General features: G+C 34.7%; 1 protein-coding gene across 1 annotated transcript in view; it reads left to right on the top strand.

Moving 5' to 3' along the window:
• The window catches only part of TMEM161B (transmembrane protein 161B), a 37911-nt gene extending 16559 nt beyond the window's left edge, over window positions 1-21352 (top strand). Inside the window, exons 5-12 of the mRNA XM_058823560.1 lie at window positions 1313-1451; window positions 6072-6223; window positions 6738-6798; window positions 8502-8642; window positions 11713-11826; window positions 12902-13076; window positions 15121-15217; window positions 16118-21352. Coding sequence (XP_058679543.1) covers window positions 1313-1451; window positions 6072-6223; window positions 6738-6798; window positions 8502-8642; window positions 11713-11826; window positions 12902-13076; window positions 15121-15217; window positions 16118-16395 — 1157 coding nt within the window. The 3' untranslated portion in view covers window positions 16396-21352. The remainder of the gene's footprint in view (window positions 1-1312; window positions 1452-6071; window positions 6224-6737; window positions 6799-8501; window positions 8643-11712; window positions 11827-12901; window positions 13077-15120; window positions 15218-16117) is intronic.
• The last annotated feature ends 3380 nt before the right edge of the window (window positions 21353-24732 follow it).

Below are 24732 nucleotides of genomic sequence, written 5' to 3'. Positions count from 1 at the left end.
ACTCATCTAACATAGGGTATGTGCTGTAGCATTGGAACCTAAGCCCTTTCAGCTGTACATCTCAAACATTCAGGTAAAATGTTTAAAAATTGCAAGCGATAGTACAGAAATATGCAGCATTAAGTGGAAGTGGAAAGTATGACTATTATTTTTTAGATGGGTAATTTTTGATTATTAAATAATAATCTGTCATTCTGTACAGAAAGGTCATATATGAGTATGTATGTGATACATATTTTCTTTCTACACATTTTTATATTTATGTGTACTCTAGACAAATATAGAAAGAAAGGATGTATATTCTCAGTTTAAATTGTAGGAGACAGCATGTGTGTAGCATAAATTTTTTGAAGTAAATAAACAAAACATTCACAAGTTTCAATTAGTGTTACTTACCTGAAATTGTGTCATGTAATTGTCAACCTGAATGATACAAGGTAGGGTTTGACTGTGTTTGAAAAACAAAATATACAATTTGTTTGTAAATCTAACCAGATTGTTATTTCAAAATAACAAGTGTAGGACTTGGAAATTCTTAAGTTTGCCTAGTTTCGTAAGTTTGCCAACAGGTAGCTTGTAGTCAAGTCAAACGTTCAGTAGTGTTTTCTCACTTTTGAATGTAGGGAAGGTGTTTGGGGGAGACAATTTGTGTGGTCACAAATGGTTCTTTGGAGTTTCCAATACCTATGGGAACTCTCTCCATAACATCTAGCCTATATGCAACACAGTATGATTCCCAGAATTTTTACAATGAAGTTTACACAACGATTATTGCTTTATAGGATGTATTAACAAAATCTTGATGAGCAATCCATCAGGTATCTTAGATGGGGGGGTTTGTAAAATAAAAATAACTGTTTATTTGTAATATAATAAATGATAGCCAGTGAGATTTCAATCTTTAACAAAGAGTCAAAACAAACCCTCTTACCTGGAATTGCAGCCAGACTCAACTGGAAAACTGCTTACTCTCTGTGTTGTGAAATCTAAGTATGCTTTTTGGATTGAGGATGTTAATGTATAAAAACTGAGGTGATAAAATAGTAAAACCTCTGAAGCCTTATAAATTCGAGTAGTTGTTAAGTATTGGATGACAGAAGTAAAGAATGATGTTCACATTGTTAAGTAACTTTTTCATTGTTACATTTCACTTGGTTGATCTTGATCTACCTAAATTTGACTTCAGTACACTTAATACACAGTTGAAAACCTCTTTTAATTGCTGCTCCATTCTATATATATCAGTAACTGCCTTAAAACATACCTTTAACATTCACAAACATATATTTTTCAGCATTGCATTACTTTCCAGAATATCAGTGGTTGGTGGATTTCACTGTTGCAGCTACAGTTGTGTATGTGGTGACAGAGGTCTACTACAGCATTATGAAGCCCTCACAAGAAATGAATATCAGCATAGTGTGGTGTCTGCTTGTCTTGGGTTTTGCAGTGTATCCTTTTCTGTTGTGTTGAATCCCCCTCTACCTGTTCTGAATAGTTTACATAATTCTGCAATTCATATAAATTTCCCTGCCACTGATGGGCGGGACACAAAAATATGTGGCATTTGGAAAAAGGGTCCTGTAAGCTAATGCTATTGTTAAATAATATACACGCTGTACGTGCTCTTTGCAAATGCTGGTATCATTAGCTTGCTAACATTAATACCAGACCATTTAGGAGAAAAATGCATGTATGCAAAGATTGTTAGTGCTGATCTGTAGTATGTAGTGGTTCTAAACTAACTTGATTTTGTTCAATTTGGCAATCAAAAATGGTTATGTGTACATAAAGTACAGCTTTTGAAGAAGTTTGGAAATTTAGTGTGCTTCTTTTTTTCAATATGTTTAATCTGATACTTCTTGATCAGAATAGCACAGTGATGTGTATACTAGTTTACTGCAAAAATACATGTGTGAATTCATAATTTTAAAACACATTCAAGGTATTCTTACAGAAAATGAGGTATGTAAACAGTTGTAGAAACTGAGGTCTGTGAAAAGCTAAACTCACCTCTGAAACTGAGGGAAACAGAAATGGAGTATTTAGGAAACAGGCATTATCAAACCATAAAATGTTTGTTTTGTTATGGAGGAGGCAGTTAATTTTTTAAATTTATTTTACTGGAGAAGGCATTATCACACATAGATGCTTGCATGGTAATTACCTGTGTACCACATACGAATCCAGACTGCTGCTTTAGGGAGGAAAGTTACAGTTTAAAGATATGATTGGAGATAAAGCAGTAGAATGGAATAAGGGCTTTTAAAAGAGCATGTTATAGAAAGGTGAACTGGGAAGTGAATTGCTACAGCTCTTCTGCTCCTTCAGCAGCTGAGAACAGATGAAATGCTAAGTTACAGTTGATAAACGTCTTGAATATTCAAAATTGTTTCCTCTATATAAATGGCAGTTTTAGAGATTCTTAATGTGTTGTGGTTTGGTCAGTTGTTTTGTAATATCAGCAGTAGCTGCTGGTGTTATATAAAACCTTGAACTCTAATGTTTGGTTACATTTGTCTAAGAGTTCTGAATATGCTTCATGCTTGCCTGTCGTTGATAATTATTAAAATGTGTGATGCCTTTATAGCGTGGACAGGGGTTCTTTTCTAAGTATACTGGAGCATAAATCATGGAATTTCTCCAGAGTTTTTTCCTTGTAATGTATAAAAACTTGCTAGAAGAGAAGGTCAACTCACATTTGGGTAAAAGAATGTCTGTTAGCATACTTCCAGATCAGGTATTTGCCCTTAGACATGTCAGTGAACAGATCCATGGTCCGAAAGGTGGTTTTTCTAGTCTACTGTGGAAGAAAATCAGTGTCTGGCTCTTGGGCACCTTTTAATTGTATCATAGCTGTAGTATAGGTAATGAGTAATTGTTACTGCACATCCTTAATTTTTTTGGTGTGAGGTTGAGAATTTTACTTTAGTTTCTGCAGAAGGAAGGAGAAAGAGGTGGCTACTGTTTCAAAATCAGAAGATAGCCAACACCTTTCACTCTGATTTTTAAGGATGAGGGGGATTTTAATAGAACTAATGGAAAAAAAAGCTTCTAATACAAAAGCCACAATGTACTCTTAGATTTATCGGTGACAATGCCTTGTTTGCTTCATCTCTTGTATCTCAGGAGTAATCAATTTAAACAACCCTATAGTAATTGCAATTCTAGGTGAAACAGGGTTGTGAATTGTATATTGTAGGAAGACGTACAATACAGAGGGTATTGGTAACAATTCCTGGGGTCAGTGGAACCTAGTTAGATGAGGTTTCAGAAGGGGTTCATTCCTGTATTGTGACATCAGGCTTTTGGGATGCAGAGAATACTTAAAAATTACTCAACTACTCACTAACTCAATATGTCAAGACCAGAAATTATTCTATGATAATGGAAGATTCAGAAAAATTTGGTTGCCTACATATTTTTGACAGAAAGCAGTCAACATGATATGTCAAAGTTAAATATAGAGCAATTTTGTGTTTTGTTGACAAGTGTTTCTTCTGTTTCATGCCAGTGTGTTAAAAGGTGAAAAGTTGTACTGAGGATACAGAGCAAGTTTGCAGATGATAGAAAACTGGGAGGAGCTGTTGACTCCCTGAAGGCAGGGTGGCCCTGCAGAGTAACGTCAACAAAATCAAACCCAAAGAGATATGGGCAATCACCAACCATTCTAAGTTCAACAAGGGAAGGTGCTGGATTCTGCACCTGGGATGGAGCAACCCTGGTTGTATGGGCAGACCAGGGAACAGAGAAGTAGGGCCATAGAAAAGCACTGGTGCTGCTGGTTGGCAGAAAGTTGAGTGTGAGACATCAGTGCCCTGGCAACCAGGAGGGCAAACTGGCCCAGCTTGGCCAGTTTGTCCTGTGCTAAGCTTGGCCAGTTTGTCCTGCGCTAAGAAAGACATTCAGCTATTAAAGCGTCTAAATAAGCCATGAGGAGAATGAGGGAGGGGAAGCTGTATGAGGAGTGTCTGAGGTCACTTGGCCTTTTCAACCTACAGCTTTCTTGTGAGGGAAGAGAAGGGGCAGACCCTGATCTCTTCTCTGTGGTGCCCAGTGACAGGATTCAAGTAAATGGCCTGAAGGTAAGTCAGGGAAGTTTAGATTGAATGTTAAGAAAAAGTTTTCACATGGAGGATGATTGATCACTGGAACTGGCTCCCTGGGGAGGTGATTACAGCACCAAGCCAGACAGTTCAAGAAGTATTTGGACAGCAGTGTCGGGTGCATGGTGTGATTCTTGGGGATGGTGCTGTGCAGGCCCAGGAGCTGGATGATCCTATGGGTCCCATCCAACTCAGAATGTTCTCTGCTTCTGTGAATTCGGAGTTTTCATGTGTTTTAGTAGGAACAGAAGATGGATCTCTTTCACCTTAACATATGAACTATAAAATTAAAGAATTCAATAATCGCAGCAGTTTAAAAAATATAATTATTTTTGTGAAAGGGTATACCGTGATTTCTACAATGTCTGCAACTAAATACAAAATGCAAAGTATACAATTCTATAATGCCTCTTGTGGCAAAAAAAAACTAAATGAAGGGCAGAACTGGTGCAGGCATTCTATTAACTTAGCACTAAATACTCCTAAATTATTCATTCAGTACATCCTGAATATTAGGTCTTGCAATGGAAGGAAGTGATGAAGCCAGCCATAATGCTTCAATCTTCTCCAACCCAAAAACAGGAGCAGTGGTCGTGTGTAGTTTGCATAATCATGGATCTGCACTATAATTTTAGAATGCTTTCTTTTTCCTCCTTGAATTTTCCAAATCCTTCAGGCACAATCCATACTTGAAGTCATAAAGTATCTGGGGGGTCATAAATCTGATGATAGATTAGGTTTGTTGATCACAAACTTATTAAGTACTTTGTATAGCTTCAGGGTGTTTTCAATTTGTGATTAATGCCGCTAGCTATAAAAAGAGCCTTGGTTTAAGCATGTGTTATTAGAGAAACAACATCCAGAACACAGTCTGTATGATCTGTTAATGTACATCTTTTTGGGATGAGTTAAGTCTTCCTTTTAATGTATGAGTTCTTTCTGTAAAGTATAGAGGGGTCTGAAGGTGGTTACTGTATGAGATTAGAATTACTGGATGCTGTCCTTAGACCACATAGTGTATATTAGAATCTTTCTGCGTGTACATGAAATTCAGCAGTGTGTATATTAAATGCGTGCTGCCTGTTGAAGCATAATCATTGTTTCTTGAGAGACTGATGACTGTTCATATGTTTTACTGAATAGATACCCCCAAAAATGTTTTCATGTACTCTTCATATTAATATTATTTCAGTATTAGAAATAGGCAAATTCAACTGCATTATTGCATAGTGGAGGAAAAAAGTGCTACAGATTACACTTACAATCTTTTTTTTTTTCCTTTTTGTCTGTATTTTTTTCAAATCGTAAATTACATTTTTTCAAAACGTAATGCCTGGAATTATCTCCAAATACTTTATTTAAATCTGGGCTGGATATTGCGTACCATTTGAATTATAATGAGCTGCAGTTTGTAGTAATAAGAGTGTATAATGAAAAGTTTATTCTAATCTGTTACACTTGAGAACTGATTTAGAAATGTGTAAAAAAGAATACTTTAAAAATATTTTTAAAACACCCTGATAACAGAGCACGTGATGTCTTAAATGTTTGTCTTCATAGCAGTAGGGCTAGATAAAAGGATGCTTGAGGAAATGGCTTAGTGGTGAACTTGCTGGTGTTAGGATGATGATTGGATTTGATCCTAAAAGTATTTTCCAAACAAAAGGATTTATCTGAAAGGGGAGAAATATAAGTTCTTTTCATGTGTCTTCTTTTCTACTATAAGTAAGCCTAAATCAAAATGCTACTCCAGAGTATTCCTGGCTATGTGTTATGAGATTATTATGCTTTAATGTGTTCTGTAATTTAACCTGAAATCGACTGAACACGTAATACCTTCCAAAGAAATAAATACACATCATAGAACAAACCTGTGGATGAACAGAATAAAATATTATAATTCTTAGTTATAAGATTCTTTGTTATTTTACAAACTTGATTTTCCTTGACCTTTTCATTACATAGTAAGGTACTGTTTTCATTGACTACGCACTATTTCAAAGTTGAAGATGGAGGTGAAAGATCAGTCTGTGTCACCTTTGGTTTTTTCTTCTTTGTGAAAGCCATGGCAATACTCATTGTGACAGAAAACTATCTAGAGTTTGGATTGGAATCAGGTAACTCCTTTCTTTAGTGTTTGAAACAGCTGTAGTGATTGCATGATCTGAATAAATTATTTCCAGAGTTTTTGAGAGAAGCTGTGTTAAAATGAATGCTGTAAGTTAAATGCTTCTAAGGAAATTTGCTTCGGAATGAAGATTCTAGATAATATCCTGTACCTTTTCCTACTGTTCTCTTAAATAGTCTAGTTTTTGCCTAGGTTGTTTGTTTTGTTAATTGTATTTGCCTTCCAGTTACAGATTTAGCCCCCTTTGACTTCCATAGTAAAGTGTAGCTCCCTAACTAGAAAAGAATTTGAAAAGTTATCTTTTTTCATCTTCCCGAAGTGTTCAAATATTACAGATGTTGTTAATCAAGCTTTACTTTATTGTGCCAACTAATTAGCACATGAAAGAACTCTGTTACACATATGAAAAATTGTTTAAAAAATGACTTGTTACCCAACACTTTATTTCACAAAAAGGATTCTTTGTTTGTACTGTAATGAAAGAAATATATATGTCCCTGCAGGATTCTCGAATTTCTCAGAGAGTGCTATGCAGTTTCTCGAAAAACAAGGTTTGGAATCCCAGTAAGTTTCTGAAAATACACTTGTCTGTTTATATGTGAATTTTTAACTTGTCTGTCTATATGTGAATTTATGAACCATTTGGATTTTGTTTGCAAGATTTTGTCTTGTATGTTTTGCTTTTGTACATGGTTATAATCCCTACAACACTTTAAAGAGATTAATGGAAAGATCTGAAAAGTACCCACAAGTAACTGAAGTTGCATTAAAGTTTTCATTTTAATATGGAGATAATTACTGACATTTTGATTGTAGTTCATAAAATATAGCTCAAAACTGTAAACATTTTTTTCACAGTATTTCCCTTCAAAAAGGATTGTTTAAATAGAGAAGTATTTTTTGTCATTCCTATGGCATATAAGAGGAGTGTGCAAAAGCTACAAGATGGAGTTTGTGTTAAATTTTGTATTAGGAATAAATTGTGTTATTCATGTTTTCAGGTTATAGCTGTATTCCTGTCATGCAAAAACATCTGCTTGCTACAGGGCATCCAAGCCTCATATAGACTGTTAAAGGAGCATGCCACATCTTGTGATATTACATAAATACACAATAGGCAGGCTTTGTATATTGCAAAATGGATTTCTGTTACAGTTCCTTATACTTGTGTGCTGAAATTTAAGGGACCATTTCATCACTGGGAGCACATTGAATGTCTTGCTTGGTAGGTCTCAAGTATCATGCAGAAGCCATGGCATATCTTTATTTTTGAGGAACAGAAGCTTCCTCAAACTAGATCAGTGTAATTTATGAATAAACTCATGGGAAACCATTAACTGAATCCCATGTGTTTCTTAGCCTTTCTTTAATATGCTTTCCTAAAATGTTGCAAAGTCACTACCTTCTGTATTCATTTTCATGTTGTTTGTTTAGTTATAAATTATTGCAGTGCTTTGCCTTTTTTAGCAGTACCCGAGTTAATGATGGTGTCTCTTGTTAGTCTTGGTGACATAGATTAAAAAAGGATCTGAAACTCATTTGAATCACTAGATTTGGTTTTGTTCCTATTTGATCTGCTAGTTACATTTCACTGTAACTATGATGGTTTTATTATTTGTTTGAGGGTTTTGTTTTGTTCTCTTTTTTTCTTTGTGCAAAGCTGTTTTTGTTAATTATGTGATTATTCTGTGATTTCTTTGATCATAGATACTTTTCCCGTAGCTTTTCTTATGTACAATATTAATCACTTAGAAGAGACATGTTATCGACCATGTGTACATTTCAGATAAATCTGTGAAAAGTTGCAGTAATAACAGTTTGATAGAGATTTTTAATGGATAATGGTAGAATAAAGTATCCATTTTGTCTTCAAGCAGTTAAACTTATGAAACATCTGTTCCTCTTAAAAACACAATCATGAAATTCTTTCTATTTTAGCTATTTCTGTTATGTAATTTGTTGCTAATTACAATATAAACTTGTTCTTTTTTTTCTTCTATACTAACAAATTAATATCTCACAGTAAATTAGGTTTTCTGTTTTTCTAGGAAATAAATAGATTATTTGGTTTGGGTTTGAAAGTATTTTTAAAAAATTTAATTTCTGATTGGTTTTTAATAATGCTAGTGTTTTGGAGGAAGCCTATAGAATACTGTTGGCTTTTTTATTAAATGTTAGATACTGTTGGATTGAAAGTAGTCTCTGATACTCCCCGCTCCCCCAACGTCCTCAGCAAGAAAATGCTTACTTCCTTTCTTTTCTTTTAGGGGTCCTGTGTCTAAACTAACCTTCAAATTGTTCCTGGCTGTTCTGTGTTCACTTATTGGTGCTTTTTTGACATTCCCTGGCTTGCGACTGGCTCAAATGCATCTGGATGCTCTGAATTTAGCTACAGAAAAAATAACACAGTAAGAGAAAATATATGCAAATAGGTATATGCTACTCAGTCTTAAATCTTTTATGTCTAAAAATGTCTAAGCAAACTATTCCAACAAGAAGGTAGTGACTTAAGACTTCTGTTGCTGCCTGCTTTTCGTATCTTGAGCAGATTTGCCACCTGCCACTTTCTGCTCAACCTGTGCTTTGCCAGTCTGTTACATTCTTTGCATTGTAATTAAGAGTCTCAACTAAAGGAGCTTTCCTTTCCTCCTGCAAAAACTCCACCATGAATGTCTCTGTGCCCAGCTTTCTTTCCACCATCATGTCTTTCCAGAAGTTAAGATAATCTTCAGGAAATACAAATATGACCACAGACTGGTTTTTTTCACCCACACTTACAGATGGGAATTATTCCTTTAATAAATTTAGCATAGGATAAAATGCAAAAATGACCCAGAATATTTAATTAGGGTCATATGTTAATACCAATTTAAAGGAGTATTTTCATTTCCTGCCGCCCTTCCATTTGGTAGTAAAATGTTCTGTCCAATTTAACTATTTCTCTTGAACATTCTCTGGTTGAGAGGGTGAAACTCCAAGTGGCTTTCAGAGATCTTGACTGTTGATGTTTAGTACATGATAATGACAGATTCTGCGGCATAGGGCAGTTTAGGTATTCAGTGTGGTAAATTTCCTAAGAGAACCACTATGTTTTCCAGTAGGAAAATAATTTTTGTTCAGATTGCATATTTTTTCCTTTCCCTTCAGGAATGCCCAGCTTAAAAATTAATCTGTTTGAAGTGAGTCCATCAGTCTTGGTAATTTATAAGCATTGAGTACACTTGCACTCAATGTAATTTTCTATGTAGCAGCCAGCTACCGGATTGTTTTATCTGCTGTTACATTTCTGTCTGTGTGTAGACTGTGACTGAGTCACTTCGTAATCTGTTCTTTCCAGACAGATAAACTCCTTAGTTCTTAATTGCTATAGTTCTCACTATTTTAAAATTCTTTGTCTCTTTTCTCTAAGTATTCCAGCATCTTCTTTGATCAATGGACATAACATCCTAGGCAGAAATATAAACCCTCTGAAACAAAAATCCATTAATTAAGAACTAAAGGGCAATTAATATCCACTGAAGTGTGGTTATGAAAATTAAAACTTCTCTAGCTTCTTTAGACGGTATCAGAACTGGTTGTTGAAGATAACTTTGTTCAACACCTCCAAGTTATTTTTGAAAGTCTACCAATAGACTATTCAACTGGAACAATGTGAAAATTACATTAAATGAGTATTAAATGGATACATGATAAGGTATCCATATAATTAGATAAAGCCATTATAAAGAATATTGTCAAGTGATAGGTTCTAACAAACCTGAAGAACATAACTTGTCCTTGCTGATGCATTTTTGCTAGTGTTATTGACTACACTTGTTTGACAGTGATTAAAGAGGGGGGGTTGTAAATGAGGATGACTTGTCACTGATAGAAGCTCTCTAAGTTGGGTACTAAAACAATGTCTATCTTTGCAGTCAAATACATACTCTACTTAAAAAACCTCAACCAAAACAACTGCAAAGAAAAAGCTCACCAACTAAACAAAATACAAAAACAGCTTAAACCAAAGAAAAAACCATAATCAAACTAAAAGCCCCCACATCCCTTAAGCTGCCCGAAAAACCCACAAATCTCTCTTAAAACCCAACAAAAGAACGAAAACAAAACAACTTAAAAATATCCAACTCAAAATCTATTCCTTAATGGAATGGAACCCTTAACTTGCAGGGAGCACTGACCAAAAAAAGCCCCAAAACTTAAAGGTTAATGAGCAAGAACTATTTTACTAATATGTTCAAAATTATTATTGTGATTCTTTTATGAGTGTAGGGAGTAAGTTCATTGTTTTTAGGTAAACAGAATAGAAATCATCTGGTGTCCCTTTCGGTTTTGAGAACTGGCTTGATTTTTTTTCTTTGGCAGTAGTATCCTTACTTGCATATATTTGGAGTCCTCTTAACAAAGTTGTACAATTTTCATACACATTTCCTCCTTTGCCAGAGTCTGCATCAAGAGTATTTCAGCCTTACTTCCTGTTCCATTAAACACAAACAAAAACAAAACAAAAGGAAGAACAAAAAAAAATAGAGATTCCCACCACCCTTTGGCACATTGCAGTCCATTACTCCAGTCCGTTAACTCGGTAGGATCTCCTAAATAGGTAGAAGCTCAGGTAAAAGGCTTTCACAATCTAATTAAATGTTTTGGGCCAATCCTTGGTGCTGTTGCATTCCCAAGCACCACTTAATAGCTAGCAGGGTTTATTTCTTCAGCTGAAATCGTAGATCTAAATTTGTGTTTGATGACAGCTTCTGTATTATGCAAACATTTTAGTGGTTTTAGGAAGCTTGATAGTTGGCAATCAAGAAGGTCTTGTGTTCTTTAGAACAATTTCTGATTACATAATTTTTTCTGTAGTGCAGAAGTACTGTAGTGAAGGTAGAGACAAACCTGATACTATTAGTGAGGAAACACTGCTAACAACCCAATTCCTTCAACTGTTCTCATTTCATTTTAGTAATGAAAAATTATTGGGGAAAATGGGTTTAGAAATAGAGAAGAAAATTTAGAAGTTTAGAAATAAAGAAGGATATTAATTTAAGGGAGAACTCCAGAAACTGTATCCCCTTTTAAAATGCTGCTAGGTTGTACTCAAAAATTACTAAAGAGTACCACTTTTATTTTTGGTGTGCAGTTTCATACAGTATTTTTTTGGTCTGAGTATCTTTAATGTAAGTACCACCTTTAATTTAATCAGGGTTTCTAAATAAAATGCTTCATTAAACTGTGTAATCTGACCTCTGACAACTGTTTATCCTCTTCTTTTTAAAGCCAAAATCCAGTATGATTTCACAATATATAATGTTACTGTTTTGTTGAAATGTAAGCCATACCTATAAAATAGGGAATAAATTTTCTTATTTATCTTTCTTCCAATTATTTTAAAGTTAATATTTCTCCTTTTGAATCTGTATATACTTTCAACAGTATGGTCATTGTTTTCATTTACTAAGTTCCCTGGTTTTTTTCTTTTTTCAGAACATTGCTACATATAAACTTCTTGGCACCTTTATTTATGGTTCTACTGTGGGTAAAACCAATCACTAAGGACTACATTATGAGCCCACCTTTGGGCAAAGAGAGCATTCCTTTGTAAGATTTCATTTAAAAGTTCTTTCTGGGGTATTGAGAACAAAACATTCTTAGCGCTCTTTGCAAGTTGAAGAAATGTGAAAGACTTTAATAGCATTGGCTGTCAGAGGTATTGTGGAAGATGCAGCTGAATTATAAGGAGCATCTGTTATTTCAAAAGAATGAGTTGCAGAATGTTGAGTGTTAAGGTAGTGGTTCCCAAGAAACTGCTGTCTCTTGATGACTCCTTGGCAGTAATTTGTTGTTTTTTGTGGGGGTGGAATACCACCTCGCTACCTGCTGGAACCTTATGTCTTGCATATTGGTGTAGGAGAGAAGTGGTTTCAGTGAAAACAGTCAAGATATGTTGGCATGAGAACTAAGCTAGGAGGTTTGTCTTAATATTACATACTGATGAAGTGGTATTGAATTGATAGGTAAAATATTTAGAATATAGAAAGGGAGAGAGTTTCCAGGAAGAGTAGTGTTTGAAATGATGTATAGGTAGAGTTGATTGTCATTGTCACAATTAGTCTTGCTAATTCAAAATAGACTTGAAAGAGATGAGATAACCTTCTTAAGTGATCCTGTGACTATTGAGCTATTACATGAAGCACAACAGATATACATATTTTGTATGTCTTCTGTTTCTCAGTTTGTCTTAAAATGAGGGTTGAGCTTTTACTGGGTATCTCAGGTAACTGAAGATACAATTTAGTACTAGATGCAATTTAGTGCTACCATTTACAATCTAGTACTATTTACTGTCTAGTCCTGTGTGTCCAAAAACCTCTAATTATCTGAGAAATCTTTGTTTTTAGTGTCCAGCCTTCATTTCTTAGAATTTAGGCAGTTAAGAACTGCTATTGTTTACAGACAAACGAATACTAATTTGGATCTATGCTGTGGGGCTACTGAGAAGTAATGGGAAAGAAAAATAGAAGGCATTACTTGCATGTGAACTTCGTAACTATAGTTTGTGTGTTAACTGTTTTTGACAGTTTGTCTCAAGATTACTTTACACATGATAAAAACAAATAACTGTAGCAGTAGGTGGTCTTTGGAAAACAGCATTACCCTTTTTCTTTATCCACAGAATGTCAGAAGATACATTTGATACCATCAGATTGTGGATTATAATCCTGTTGTGTGTTTTACGGTTGGCTATGATGCGTCATCATTTACAGGCCTATCTGAATTTAGCCCAGAAAAGCGTGGACCAGATGAAAAAGGAAGCTGGTAGAATAAGTATGGTTGATTTACAAAAAATGGTAAGTATGGTGGCACTTAGATTATATATTTGTAGTATTTTGACTGTGGAAATTATTTTTTTCTAATTTGTTGTATTCTGTGGCAGCAGAGCTCAAATCTGAATGAAGCTTTCTAGACTATATCTCCTATAAAAATACAGAAAAATCCGGCAAACCAAAATACAGAGAGATGTATCATCTCTGTTATGCGGGTAGTTTGTCCTGGGTTATTTGGAAGTTTTTATAAAAGATCCTTTCCAAGGAGTGGTGATCTGTAACTACAACATGGGAAAGAAAAAAATTGAATTTTTATTGAAGGGTAATATACTGTTACCAACTATGATTTTTAAATTGAGGGAAAATTTATGACAAGGTAGTTATATTTTGGAATAAAATTACAGATTTTTGATTCTGTCAGACCATTTAGAAGTGCACCAGCCTAGTTAAAAAATTACTTATCATATTGTGGACAAGACAAATTTTCCAAGGTTTCTTTTTTTTTAAAGAAAAGTAGTAAACCATACCTTGAACAAATGGATGAGATAGAATGGCTGTTGTGTGTTGTCTGCAAAATAAACTTACATTTCTATTGTTGTATGATAGTGCTGTCTAATGATTCTGCTGAGTTGGGGTCTGTTTCAGGCAGCATGTTTGAAGCATGCCGTAAGACAGAGACTCCTCTTCTAGGATTGTCGTTATTACATGTAGTTACACTAAGTGTCTAAATGCCATAGTCTGAAGGTGCAGTAGTTATTTACAAAGTGGCTAGGAATTTGTTCCAGGAAAAAAAACTACGAAGTATATGTAGTAGCAGCTGGTTAGGATGGAACTGTGCCAGTTGCTGTAAATGTGCTATTTTAATACTGGGAATTTTATTCCTATCTGTAAAACATTAATGTCTTCTCCATGTGGCATTTATTATATCCATTTCTCCATCTTCATATATTCTGTTTGAGAAGGCCATAGTTACTAGATGGCCTATGACTTGTTTTGTTTTACTAATCATATCTGCTTTACCTTTTTTAGGAATTTGTGCCAGTGAATTCTTTCCTGTCTGTCATTCTACAGTGATCGTTACTTTTTAATTTGTTATTTTTGTCATACTCCATCAATTTTTTGACAATTTTTTTTGTCTCATGCTTTTTCTTCTGTCAGTGTCTTACTACTTTTCTTTCTCATGTTAATTTTTTGATGCATGCTCATTAAGAAGCCTGTTGAGCGGTATTCCCAAAACTATCACATCTATCTTCATCATTTTTGCCAACCTGCATTCTCTTCTTCTATAAAACATGAGTAGTTTTATTTCACTGCTTGCTTACTCTTATTTTATCACTTTTCCCCATCTTTATTTAATTTAATCTTTTTGGTCAATAACTTATAAAAATACGTAATGTTACAATCTTGAGAAAAATGGAACCTGTGGGAGAGTAGAGGGAGGGATATATCTGAATGGACTTTGATGAACCATGGTGTATGACTGAAATAAAGATCATTTAAATGCTGTTATTGATCTAAGGAAAACTCAAGTTATCATTGTTTCTAAAATACAAATGTTTTCCAGTTGGAAATCTTAAAAATATCTCACTTTTGAAAAAGGACTGTAATATTAATGAAGCTTTCATTTACCTTTTATGGGGCTTTAGACTACTACTTCATTTTTGAAATAGGATTTAGCTTGTAAATGGCCAGGAACTTGAAAAATTAAACATATATATTTAATTTTGTTTCTGGTATATTAAAGTAGGAGTCATTGAATAATGGCATACAGTTTGCAGAAGCAAAATTGATTCTCTATTTTTTAACAGATTTGATGTTTTTAATTATTTTCTTTCAGCCCTTCTTTTCAGTTTTGTAAATGTCCTGAAACTAGAATTCATTATGGGGATTTCTTTATTAGGTCTTTTGAAGACAATATGTCCCATGCCAGGAGTTACTAGAAAATTCTTAAAACAGCTTTAGTGCATAAATACTGTTTTTTAAAATAAATTGTTTTTTCTAGACATGTTCATAAAAGTCTGCTTTGATGAACCAGGAATCATGAACTTATACTCTTTCTTTTTTCTAGGTGGCTCGGGTATTCTATTATCTCTGTGTAATTGCACTGCAGTATGTTGCACCATTGGTAATGCTTCTTCACACAACTCTGCTCTTAAAAACACTAGGTAGGCAAAATTGGATCAACAGTAGTTTATTCTGTTCTACAGGGGGCTTTTTTTATTTTCACCTGACTAAAGAGAATTAGAATTCATGAGTACTTCCAATATAAAAACATCTTGTAGTTTCCTGTAATTTAAAACATTCATATGTGTCTTGTAAGTAGTTATTTCTGTTGCTGCTTTTGATATCTTCCAATTACATGCTAATTTGTTTTATTTATTTCTGAGAGATTGTGTAATGCAATCAATTAAACTGTTTACTTCTGTTGAAATATATATCTTTTTAGAAGTATTTTAAAAGTGGACTGTATAAAGTATGATTGACTGTACTTCATTAACATCTCATACATGAATTTTTCAGCTTTTTTATCATTAGTAGGCTTTTAGAATGGAAATTGTGAGATAGAGTGTTCATGTAGTTAATGGGAGATCTGAAGTAGCTCTGGTTTGGGTTTTTTCTTTCTTTCTTTCCTGTGAGACTTGTATTTCATAGCCTGCCATGCGGTTGTATCATTCTCTTTGCAAAAAGGCAGTGGATAGAGATCGGCTTTATTAAGTTGTGATTCATCCTGCCTTAGAGTAGACGTCTCCATCTGGTAAGATCACTCATACCCAGGACATACAGAGGTTTCAAGGCAGCTATATCACATGTAGATGTTAGGATGTCAAAATACAAGATGAATCCTACCCCACGGTGAAGTAGGATTGATTCATCCTACTTCCTGATATGACCAGGAAGCCAGATTAATATACTTTGTATTTACAAAGTTATAAAAACAGCATTTTGTGTGTGTGTGTGTGTGTGTGTGTGTGTATTAAAAATATATCAAAGACGTGTAGAGTGATTGAATTAACATAAGTTGAATTTAATTCTACAAAAATCTGTTACTTGTTTATTTTTAACAGGTAATTACTCTTGGGGCATCTACCCAGGATTGAATTCTGACACTCCAGTAGAAAGCAGTCTGCTTCCCAGTTCTGTTTATTCTGAGTCTCCACCTGCTGATGGAAAGATGAAAGTAACTGTAGTACAAATAACGATGGCTCTGGGAAGCCTAAAGAATATTTTCACTCCTCTCCTGTTCCGGGGACTCCTGTCTTTCCTCACTTGGTGGATTGCTGCTTGCCTTTTTTCTACAAGCCTTTTTGGTCTCTTCTATCACCAGTACCTGACTGTGGCATGAAGTCAACTGACTGAGCAAGTGTGAGGTCACGTTCTAGATACAAGGTATCCCAGGTACCCAAGAGGAGATGAAGAGAAAAGAAAACTATATATGTGAAGAGAAAACATGTCATAATTATTTTTAAAGACTTCCTTGGTGTTCTCAGGGTGAATAATCTTAAAATGTTTAAAATTGCAACTGGGTTGGTTATTCTTGTTACCCAAATGGTAGGTAACTAATTCAGTTATAGTCCTGGGACTGACTGACATTATTGTGTTGTAGATGGTGATAAGCATGCTGAAAAGATATGACCTCTGGGTATCTTGGTTTCCATAAACAGTGAGCCAAACTCAAAAATTTGGTTTTTAAGCATCAACAGTCACTGACTGAACTGTATTCAAAGGGTACTGGACATAGTGATCGTGGCTGCCTATCAATTAAGTGCTGAAACTGAGCCATACAAGTGAAAGGAGAGAGAGGGGATTTTAAAAAATAGATCTGTTGGATAACTATTGATCACTTTTCTCCTTGGAAAATTAAAAATCCAACAGGACAAAAGAGATACTGTATATTACAGTAAGGAAAGTTGTATAAAATATAAACTAAAGAGGAGTAGATGCATGTACCTGACAGGTATTGCTGCCTACATATTTTGCAGGAGTGCTTGTGCAGTAAGAAGAGAGTTATAACAATTATATTATTTCAGTCCCTGCAGTCATTTTGAATTAATGGCCATCTGTATTGGTGCTAGTATTGATCCACACATTGCATCTGGATCTTATAAATTTCTTCTTTTGAGGTAGTAGATAAATTCCATTGAGTTTACAAAAGAATAGAAAATAATTAGTGACACCAGTCAAACATTTCAAAACAAAACAGTTTAATCCTGCTGACTGCTAGTGTATGTATATGTGTAATGTACATATATATTATATATCAAATATATAATATATATGAAGGTATGAAATATGGAATCTTTATTTTAAATTCCTGAATGTATCTTACAGAGCTATAGGAGAGGGGTGTATATGTTTCTAATAATTTCAAGATTCCCTTTTGAAATTAAACTTTTAAATTTTCTTCTTTTTCTTTTTTTTTTCAGTTCAGTTGAAAGGGCTGTTGGTTTTTGTGCCTCTTTAGAGGTACTTAACTATACTAAAGAACTTACTATGTCTTGGAAGAAAAGATCTACCTAAACTGTTAATCTTTAAATTTCTGTTCTGTCAAATCATCATCTTTTTCCACTTTAATCTGTGCTAACTTGACCATATAATGATAATTAATATATCTTGGCTTCAGAAATAGATTTTCTGTATAATAAAACAGCCATGTAGTAAGAAAAAGAGCAAAGTATTAACTTTACAATTTTTGCTTAACTGGATAGATATATTCCAGTCATAAAATTACAGTTTTTCAGATGTTTTGTGTATTTGCAAAACAGGAATGGGGATTTATATGCAGTAGCTTTTTTAAACAGTTAATATTAAACTTCACAGAGGTCAGTGGGTTTTTTTAGCTAATACTGGCTGGTTTTATGTTACTGTTCTTTTTCTCCTGAATTTGTGTACAGCTTTGGCATATAATAAGCATTTATAAATGGAAAAGCTTAACTAATTTTTAATATGTAGCAAACCTACCATATGGGAGAACAAACTCAATGAATGCAGAAAGTCAAGATTTTAAGCTGGTGATAAACTATCTTGCTGTGTTGAAAGCTTTTAAAGTTATTTATTAATTTGTTAAGTTGCATTTACTGGAGAAAGGTTTGTGTACACCAGCATAGTACCTACTGCATGGGTTTGGGACATCTGAGAACACCTTGCATGATGCTACTGGTTTCATTGCAGTATTTCAGTGTGACTGGGACTGCAAGCTTTGTTGTTTTCACACCAACTTTTTGTAACTAATAGGGACAAGTGCTTAACTGTGAATTGGCCTAAAGAATAATATTTGACCTCATAGTTTCAAATTTCAGTCATTATTGGGAAGTATTTTTCAGATGAATAATTGAATGGCAAAATATGACAGGTCCAGTAACACTGCACCCGCTTTCACATTAGTTCAAGATATATCATTGCGAGATACATCATTACTAACAGAATTAGTAAGGCCAGCTTTTAAGTTAGAGTTAGGTGCTCAATGCCAATCTTTTATTCAGAAAAATAAAACAATGCAAAACAGTTTGATTCTGATAGTGAACTTGCCTGATGAAGCTCACTATATAGGAGATGTAACCTGTTGTTGAAATCTGAAGGAGTAAATTTTGGATACTTGGAGATACTTCAAAATAATGTTAACAGTTTTTGCTAACAGTCATTCTGAAAGCTTATAAGCAAAAGTGAACTGTAGTTATATAATAATGCATTCAGCAAAAGTAATAAGGATCGTGTAGCTCAGCTGCACAAAGGTTTTGCTAAGAGCTCATGCTGACTTACAATTCAGACATTATACTGATCACAGTGAAAAATAGGCACCTAGTGTTACAAACATGAAGATCAGTACTTGTAGCCGCTGAGCTGTTCCATTGTTCTACAGACCATTGTTGTGCAGAATTGAATGGTTGACCTTCCGGTCAGCAGTGAGTGGGAGACGGTCCTTCTTTGGGTCCATTTAATCCTGACATGAGTCCAGAAGGCTTATGAAAAACTAAAATATGCTAATAAAAACCTTTGAAACATGTGGTGACAGTGAAACCAGAGGGACCATATTGCTAAGGTTGTGAGCAGTGTTTCAGACAAGTATGTGATATGATCAAAAATGTGTTTTAAAGAAAATCAGCAACCCTGATAGTCCTGACTTCCATATATATTGTGTAAGGGTCAAAGGAATATCTGCTTACTTCTGTAGTAAGTTCCTTTGAAACAGCAGCTGGCAAATGCCTTTTTTGTTTGTTTCATGGAGACCTTTAGCGGCACCTGGCAATGAGAGGAAAGCATCTTGCAGAAATGGAAAAGCAATAAAGTGTGACTGAAAGGTTGGTAGGTGTTACTCAGGTTTCTTAAACATTTTGTCTTGCTTTTTGCCCACTACTTAATAAAAAAAATTGTAGAATGTTTTGGGTTGGAATGAATCTGGAATGGATCACTTTTCACCGGACCAGGTTGCTTCAAGCCTCATCAAACATGGCCTCGAACACCTCCAGAGATGGGCAGCCATAGCTTCTCTGGCTAACCTTATCTAATGCCTCACCACCCTCATAGGCAAGAGTCTCCATCTAATACCTAATCTAAATCTCCCCTCTTCTAGTTTAGAAGTGTTCCCCCTTGTCCTATAACTTCCTGCCTGTGCAAAAAGTCATTCTTCCTCTTTTTTATAAGCCTTCTTTGAGTACTGGGAGGCCACAGTGAGATCTCCCTTAGTTTCTGAGAGATTTTAGAAGGAAATGTTCCTGTGGTAAAGAGTCCATGTCTGTTTCTTCTTAAATTCTGATCTCTTTTCCTCTCTTAGTGATGTGGCTTCCATTGCTGATCTACAGCACTGTCCCTGTGTTCCCTTCTCAGAACCAAGTAGGCTAAACTAATTCAAGATTGTATTTTGACTTCTGTTTAGTTTAAATTTATCTATTTTTGAAGGATTAGTTCCTTTAAATATTTCAAATAACTTAAAATTCCATCTGCAATATGAACAAACTTGTTGATATTTGTTTAAACTCTGCACTTTTATTATGTGGGTCCCTTTAGAAAAAGGGTTAAGACAGCAAAAAATCCAAGTCTTCCAGCAAGTTCAGGGAGGTCCAAACATAACACTTGGGCTATTTCTGAGCTAAGAGACATTGATTAAGAACAGGAGAATAGACTATAGAAAGCCTATTCTTACACTTTGTAGGTGACACTCTCAGGCTACACTTGTCCTCTTTTAATTCCTTCTCAAACTATAGGTTATGCCAGTTTTTGAGGTTTTCTTAGCTGCACAGTCTTTCCCTCCTCCAGAATTCGCTTGCATAAAGGATCCACAGATTAAATAGTAGCATCAGTACAAGAGAACATCCTTGTACAGAAGATACTTGCAGAAAATTAATTTCTGTTGCAGCTGTTCTTCTCATTTGGGTCACAAGTACTGCAAGGTGTTTAAACAGAAATGCATTCTTCCCTGGATTGTAAAGTCAAATTTGTTTTAAGAACAAAAATGCTACCAAGACATCAACACAACATTTAGGCAGCATCACCTCACTATGTGTAGGGTTAGCAAGTAAGGAAATTTCAGCTAACTTCCAAGGAACAATTCAAAGAGCTGTGCTTCCTTATAGTAACTACACCTAAGTGGTAATAGACATTTGGGATATATCAAATAGAAAATTGAGCACATCTGATATTAAAGCTGTTGGAAGGTCCTCCAAGGTAAAAGGCCTTATGTTTCTGTATTCTCAAATAGCTGTGCTTTTCACGGAGATAATTTTGATCAGTTTTTAAATACTATGCTTCATGATTTTTCTCATGACACATTTTGCACATTAATTTGTTCCACACAGCACCTCTGCACTCAGACTTAACCCCACAGTTAATGTTGTCACTAGAAAGTTCCTAGACACTTCAACTAAAATTTCAAGAATTGAGTACCCAGACAAAATGGAGACATTGCACAAAACAAGGCCAAAGAATACTCTGTGTTCTCTTGGAGGAATCTGTATGCCTGAGCAAAATCTTAATGGAGGAAGGCAGCAGCAGTTTACTTGTATCTCAAATAAAATATTACATGTGAATTATGAGTAAGACTGTTATTTTTAGCATCTACAGCCTGAATCCCAAATGGTAAAGAAAGCAATATTTTGACCTCGCAGATACCTACTCTAAAGGGCATCTAGGCAACAGATGCTTAGAAGCCAGATGTCTGATCTCACCAAGCAGGCTGATACAGATTGGTGTCTGCTTCAGAGTGATTTTTGTGCAACTGCTTTTCTAGGAAGGCCTGCCATGCTTTGTGACTTGTGCAGCACATACAGTCATGTACTGTATGATGAAGTATATGGCGTGTCTCATTTGCATTCCTGAGTACTAGATTGAAAGGTCTTCCTCCTAGGTGAGATCATGAAGCCAACATGTTCCAGGCTGATTTTACTGACATCTGTATATGCTGCACTTAACTTTTTCCATTCTCTCACTGTGGACTGCCAGGAGAGTAATATTGCACTGAATGTTGTTTTTGCATGCCAGTGTATATGTATTTTTATACCTTTGATTTCAATGGTGTTTTTATTGGAAATTATTTCTAATCCTAATACCATGGCTCATATTTTCATTTTTTAAAATTAATATCAGTGCCTGCAACTAGAAGTCAAAAACTTCTATGCTATTTTTTTTAAAGCTTGTTGCTTAGGCTGAAGTATTAATAGCCTGTAAATACCAGGTTTTTTCCATGTGATTACACATCAGTCAGGAGCCCTTAGAATTTGTACTTGCAGCATTTTTTCACAACAACATACTATCCATAATGACCCTGCTGTCTATAAAATACATATCTCAAAATAGTTTGAATGGCTTTTTACAAATTCCTTAGTAGTAAGCCATTATTCTTTTATTGTGCTGCAATATATTTTTTAAAACCTGGCTTAAAATTCCTTAAAGTCAGACTTATTCTCTCTTCTTCTGTTCATAGTAACTCTGCTTCCCGTATGTGCTCTAAGCTTCCAGAATACATATTCACAGTATTTTTCATAAAAGCATAGGACAAAGAAAAAGGCACCAAAAATTATATTTCATAACTGCAGTTCATACCCATGTCATGATATGCCAACAGTTTTTATTTTTCCTATCTTTGGTCATTTCTTTGTTCCATTGTTAACAGTATGTAAGGCTTTCTAGGAGGATTATACTTGGAAAAAAATTCTGTAATAGAAGATACTGAAAGCTGTCCAATGTTTCAGTCTTCCTATTTATGTGAGGAAATATTAATGCAAAGATGCTATTTAATAATTTCAGCCTAAAATTTCTCATAAAGTAGACATTTTACACATTTGCACAGGGAACATCTTCCAAGTTATAAATAATTTACTTTAAATCTTCTACTTGTCTCATTGTTACTGGGAACACACAAACTCAATGTTGTTTATCAGTTAATAGTCTTATTTATTTTTGTCTTTAAGTGAAAAGCACATAGTACTTTCTGCTCTAGAATAAAGACCTAAGACAAAAAGATTCCCCTACCTTCATTTCAGTATTTGCCAAATGGAGAAGACTCTGGTGTTATATATGTAAATTTTAGCTTCCTCTTACTACTAGAATACTGTTAAAATGATTTTTATAGTTACAGATTTACAAGTACTAACACTGTAATGCTTCACAATGAGGATGGTGTCAAGTGGTGTTTGCGTTAAATGGATATGGTGCTGCATTACCTGTTGTTTAAAACCAAATTGGCTTCTATGCTTTTAAATGTTCTTCAGGATCTGTGATCAGAAAAGCACAGCACAAGTTGAAAAATCTCACTTTGGAGTGTTTTTTGGTTATATTTGGGTTTTTTTAGTGGTGTGGATAATACTTGGGTACAACTACTACAGCTAATAAACAACCTCCAGCATTCTTTTTGTACATTGTAAAGTGCCTAATTGTGGGTGATTCTGGTAACCTTTGAAATAGGGTTTGCTATGAAATTATTTTTTTCATACAGTTTTTGGCTTATGTAATATCCATGTGTGGTTTTTTGCTATTTACATATTGGAAACAAATAAGATTTTGAAGAAATCTTTTCCATTCCTCTTACTTAAGTGGTAAGCTAACGATTTTGCCCATATATGACTGATAATTGAACACCCCTAATTTAAATTAACACCCCTCCCTCTGCCACCTGCCACCTCTGCATTGGTTTCTTTATGACTGAGGGCAAGTATTTTCAGGATTTGGAATGGTTTGACTTACAAAGTTCTGTAGTGACACCTGGGTGTCACTAATTATACCCCAGGCGCATGGGTGATTTCAGCCAGGTAAGTAGTCCTGCTTGGGCTCAGAAAAGCAACATTGAAGGCCGCTGAATCCTTATGGATTTGGAGCACAAAGAGTACCAATTGTGATACTGCTGACTGACACCAAGCTTCCAAAAGTTGAGCCTTGTAAAATATTGTAGAATTCTGTTAAAGAGTATTCAATAGTGAAACCACCCTTACTCTAAAACTGCTTGTCCACCTTCAGGAATGCAAGAGCTGAAGGTAGAACCTGACTGGTTCAGCAAGGAGGTTAAAAAAGTGAGGAAACAACAGGGCCCTGCTCCTGCGTTAATGATACATTCTGCATGTGAAGTGCTTGTAAGTTGAGATGGTGTTGCTGATTCAAATCTACCAAAGGAAGCCCTCTTCTGAGGAAGGCTTGTCACAGTATGTTGAGCTTTTAGCTCTAAAAAGTGGCTGTAGAAATCCGTACTGTATATAGTACACTCTTAGGGAAAACCTGCTACAGTAAGCTTGCTAAATATTTCCTTACAGCACTTTTAAGAAGTTACATTACATTTTTTACTGTAGAGCATTTAAGAAGATAGTTTTGCCTTGGTCATTTTATATTAATGTGAAAATAATAAGAATTGGTTTGTCATTTAAATGCCTAAATTTCTTTAACAACGGTAAATTTCACTGAATTTTACTGCAATTTACAAAATGAAAACTGAAGCAACTTTCTTATTCCCTATTCATTTTGTTGAAGTGTTACAGTTTAACTCCGCTTTCATAATGCATACATTATAAAATTATAAAATGTATGCAAATTTATATCTATTAGTTGCTCATGGTAATACCACAGCAAATCTAAGAGAAACTGATATATGCTGTTTATCAAGTGGCTCCATCAACTTGTTTGCCTTTGTAAAGCGTTAACCCATGTTGGACATATAATGTCTACTGCAGTAATGTTCCTATAGTATTTTAGTATCCTTACATGTACTCTGCATGCCTTGCACTTGTGCACTGTAAAGAATTTAAAAAACCTCATTATTTTACATAGGTTTTCCCATATCCAAGATAAGACAATTTCTAAAGCCAAAGATCAATAAATGTTTTATTGTCTACCAGTGTGCTTTTTTCCTGCTTTTTGTCATATATGCTACTCTTTATCAGCTTGCAAAATCTCTAAAGAGCATGTAATAACCAGGCTTCTTATCAATTTTTCTATGAGTGTAAATTTTTTACTTCTTTTAGAAGTAATTGAGTAGGCCATTTATTCCCTCCTTCTTTTGGGTATAGCAGAATAAATACTTTTTGAGTCTAAATGCAGGTAATGTCTTATTCATGTGGATGGCAGTTTAATCACAAAGAATCATTATAGATTTTGTATGAGTGTTTCCATTTTTATGTATTTAAGTATTTATATTTTTGAACCATTTCTAGAGAAAGATTGGTTGTACACCATGATAAGTGGAGGAAATTCTGGGTTTTACACT

Source organism: Ammospiza caudacuta, chromosome Z (assembly GCF_027887145.1).
Source record: "Ammospiza caudacuta isolate bAmmCau1 chromosome Z, bAmmCau1.pri, whole genome shotgun sequence".
NCBI classification, from domain to species: Eukaryota; Metazoa; Chordata; class Aves; order Passeriformes; family Passerellidae; genus Ammospiza; species Ammospiza caudacuta.
This window is presented reverse-complemented; position numbering and strand designations above follow the sequence as displayed.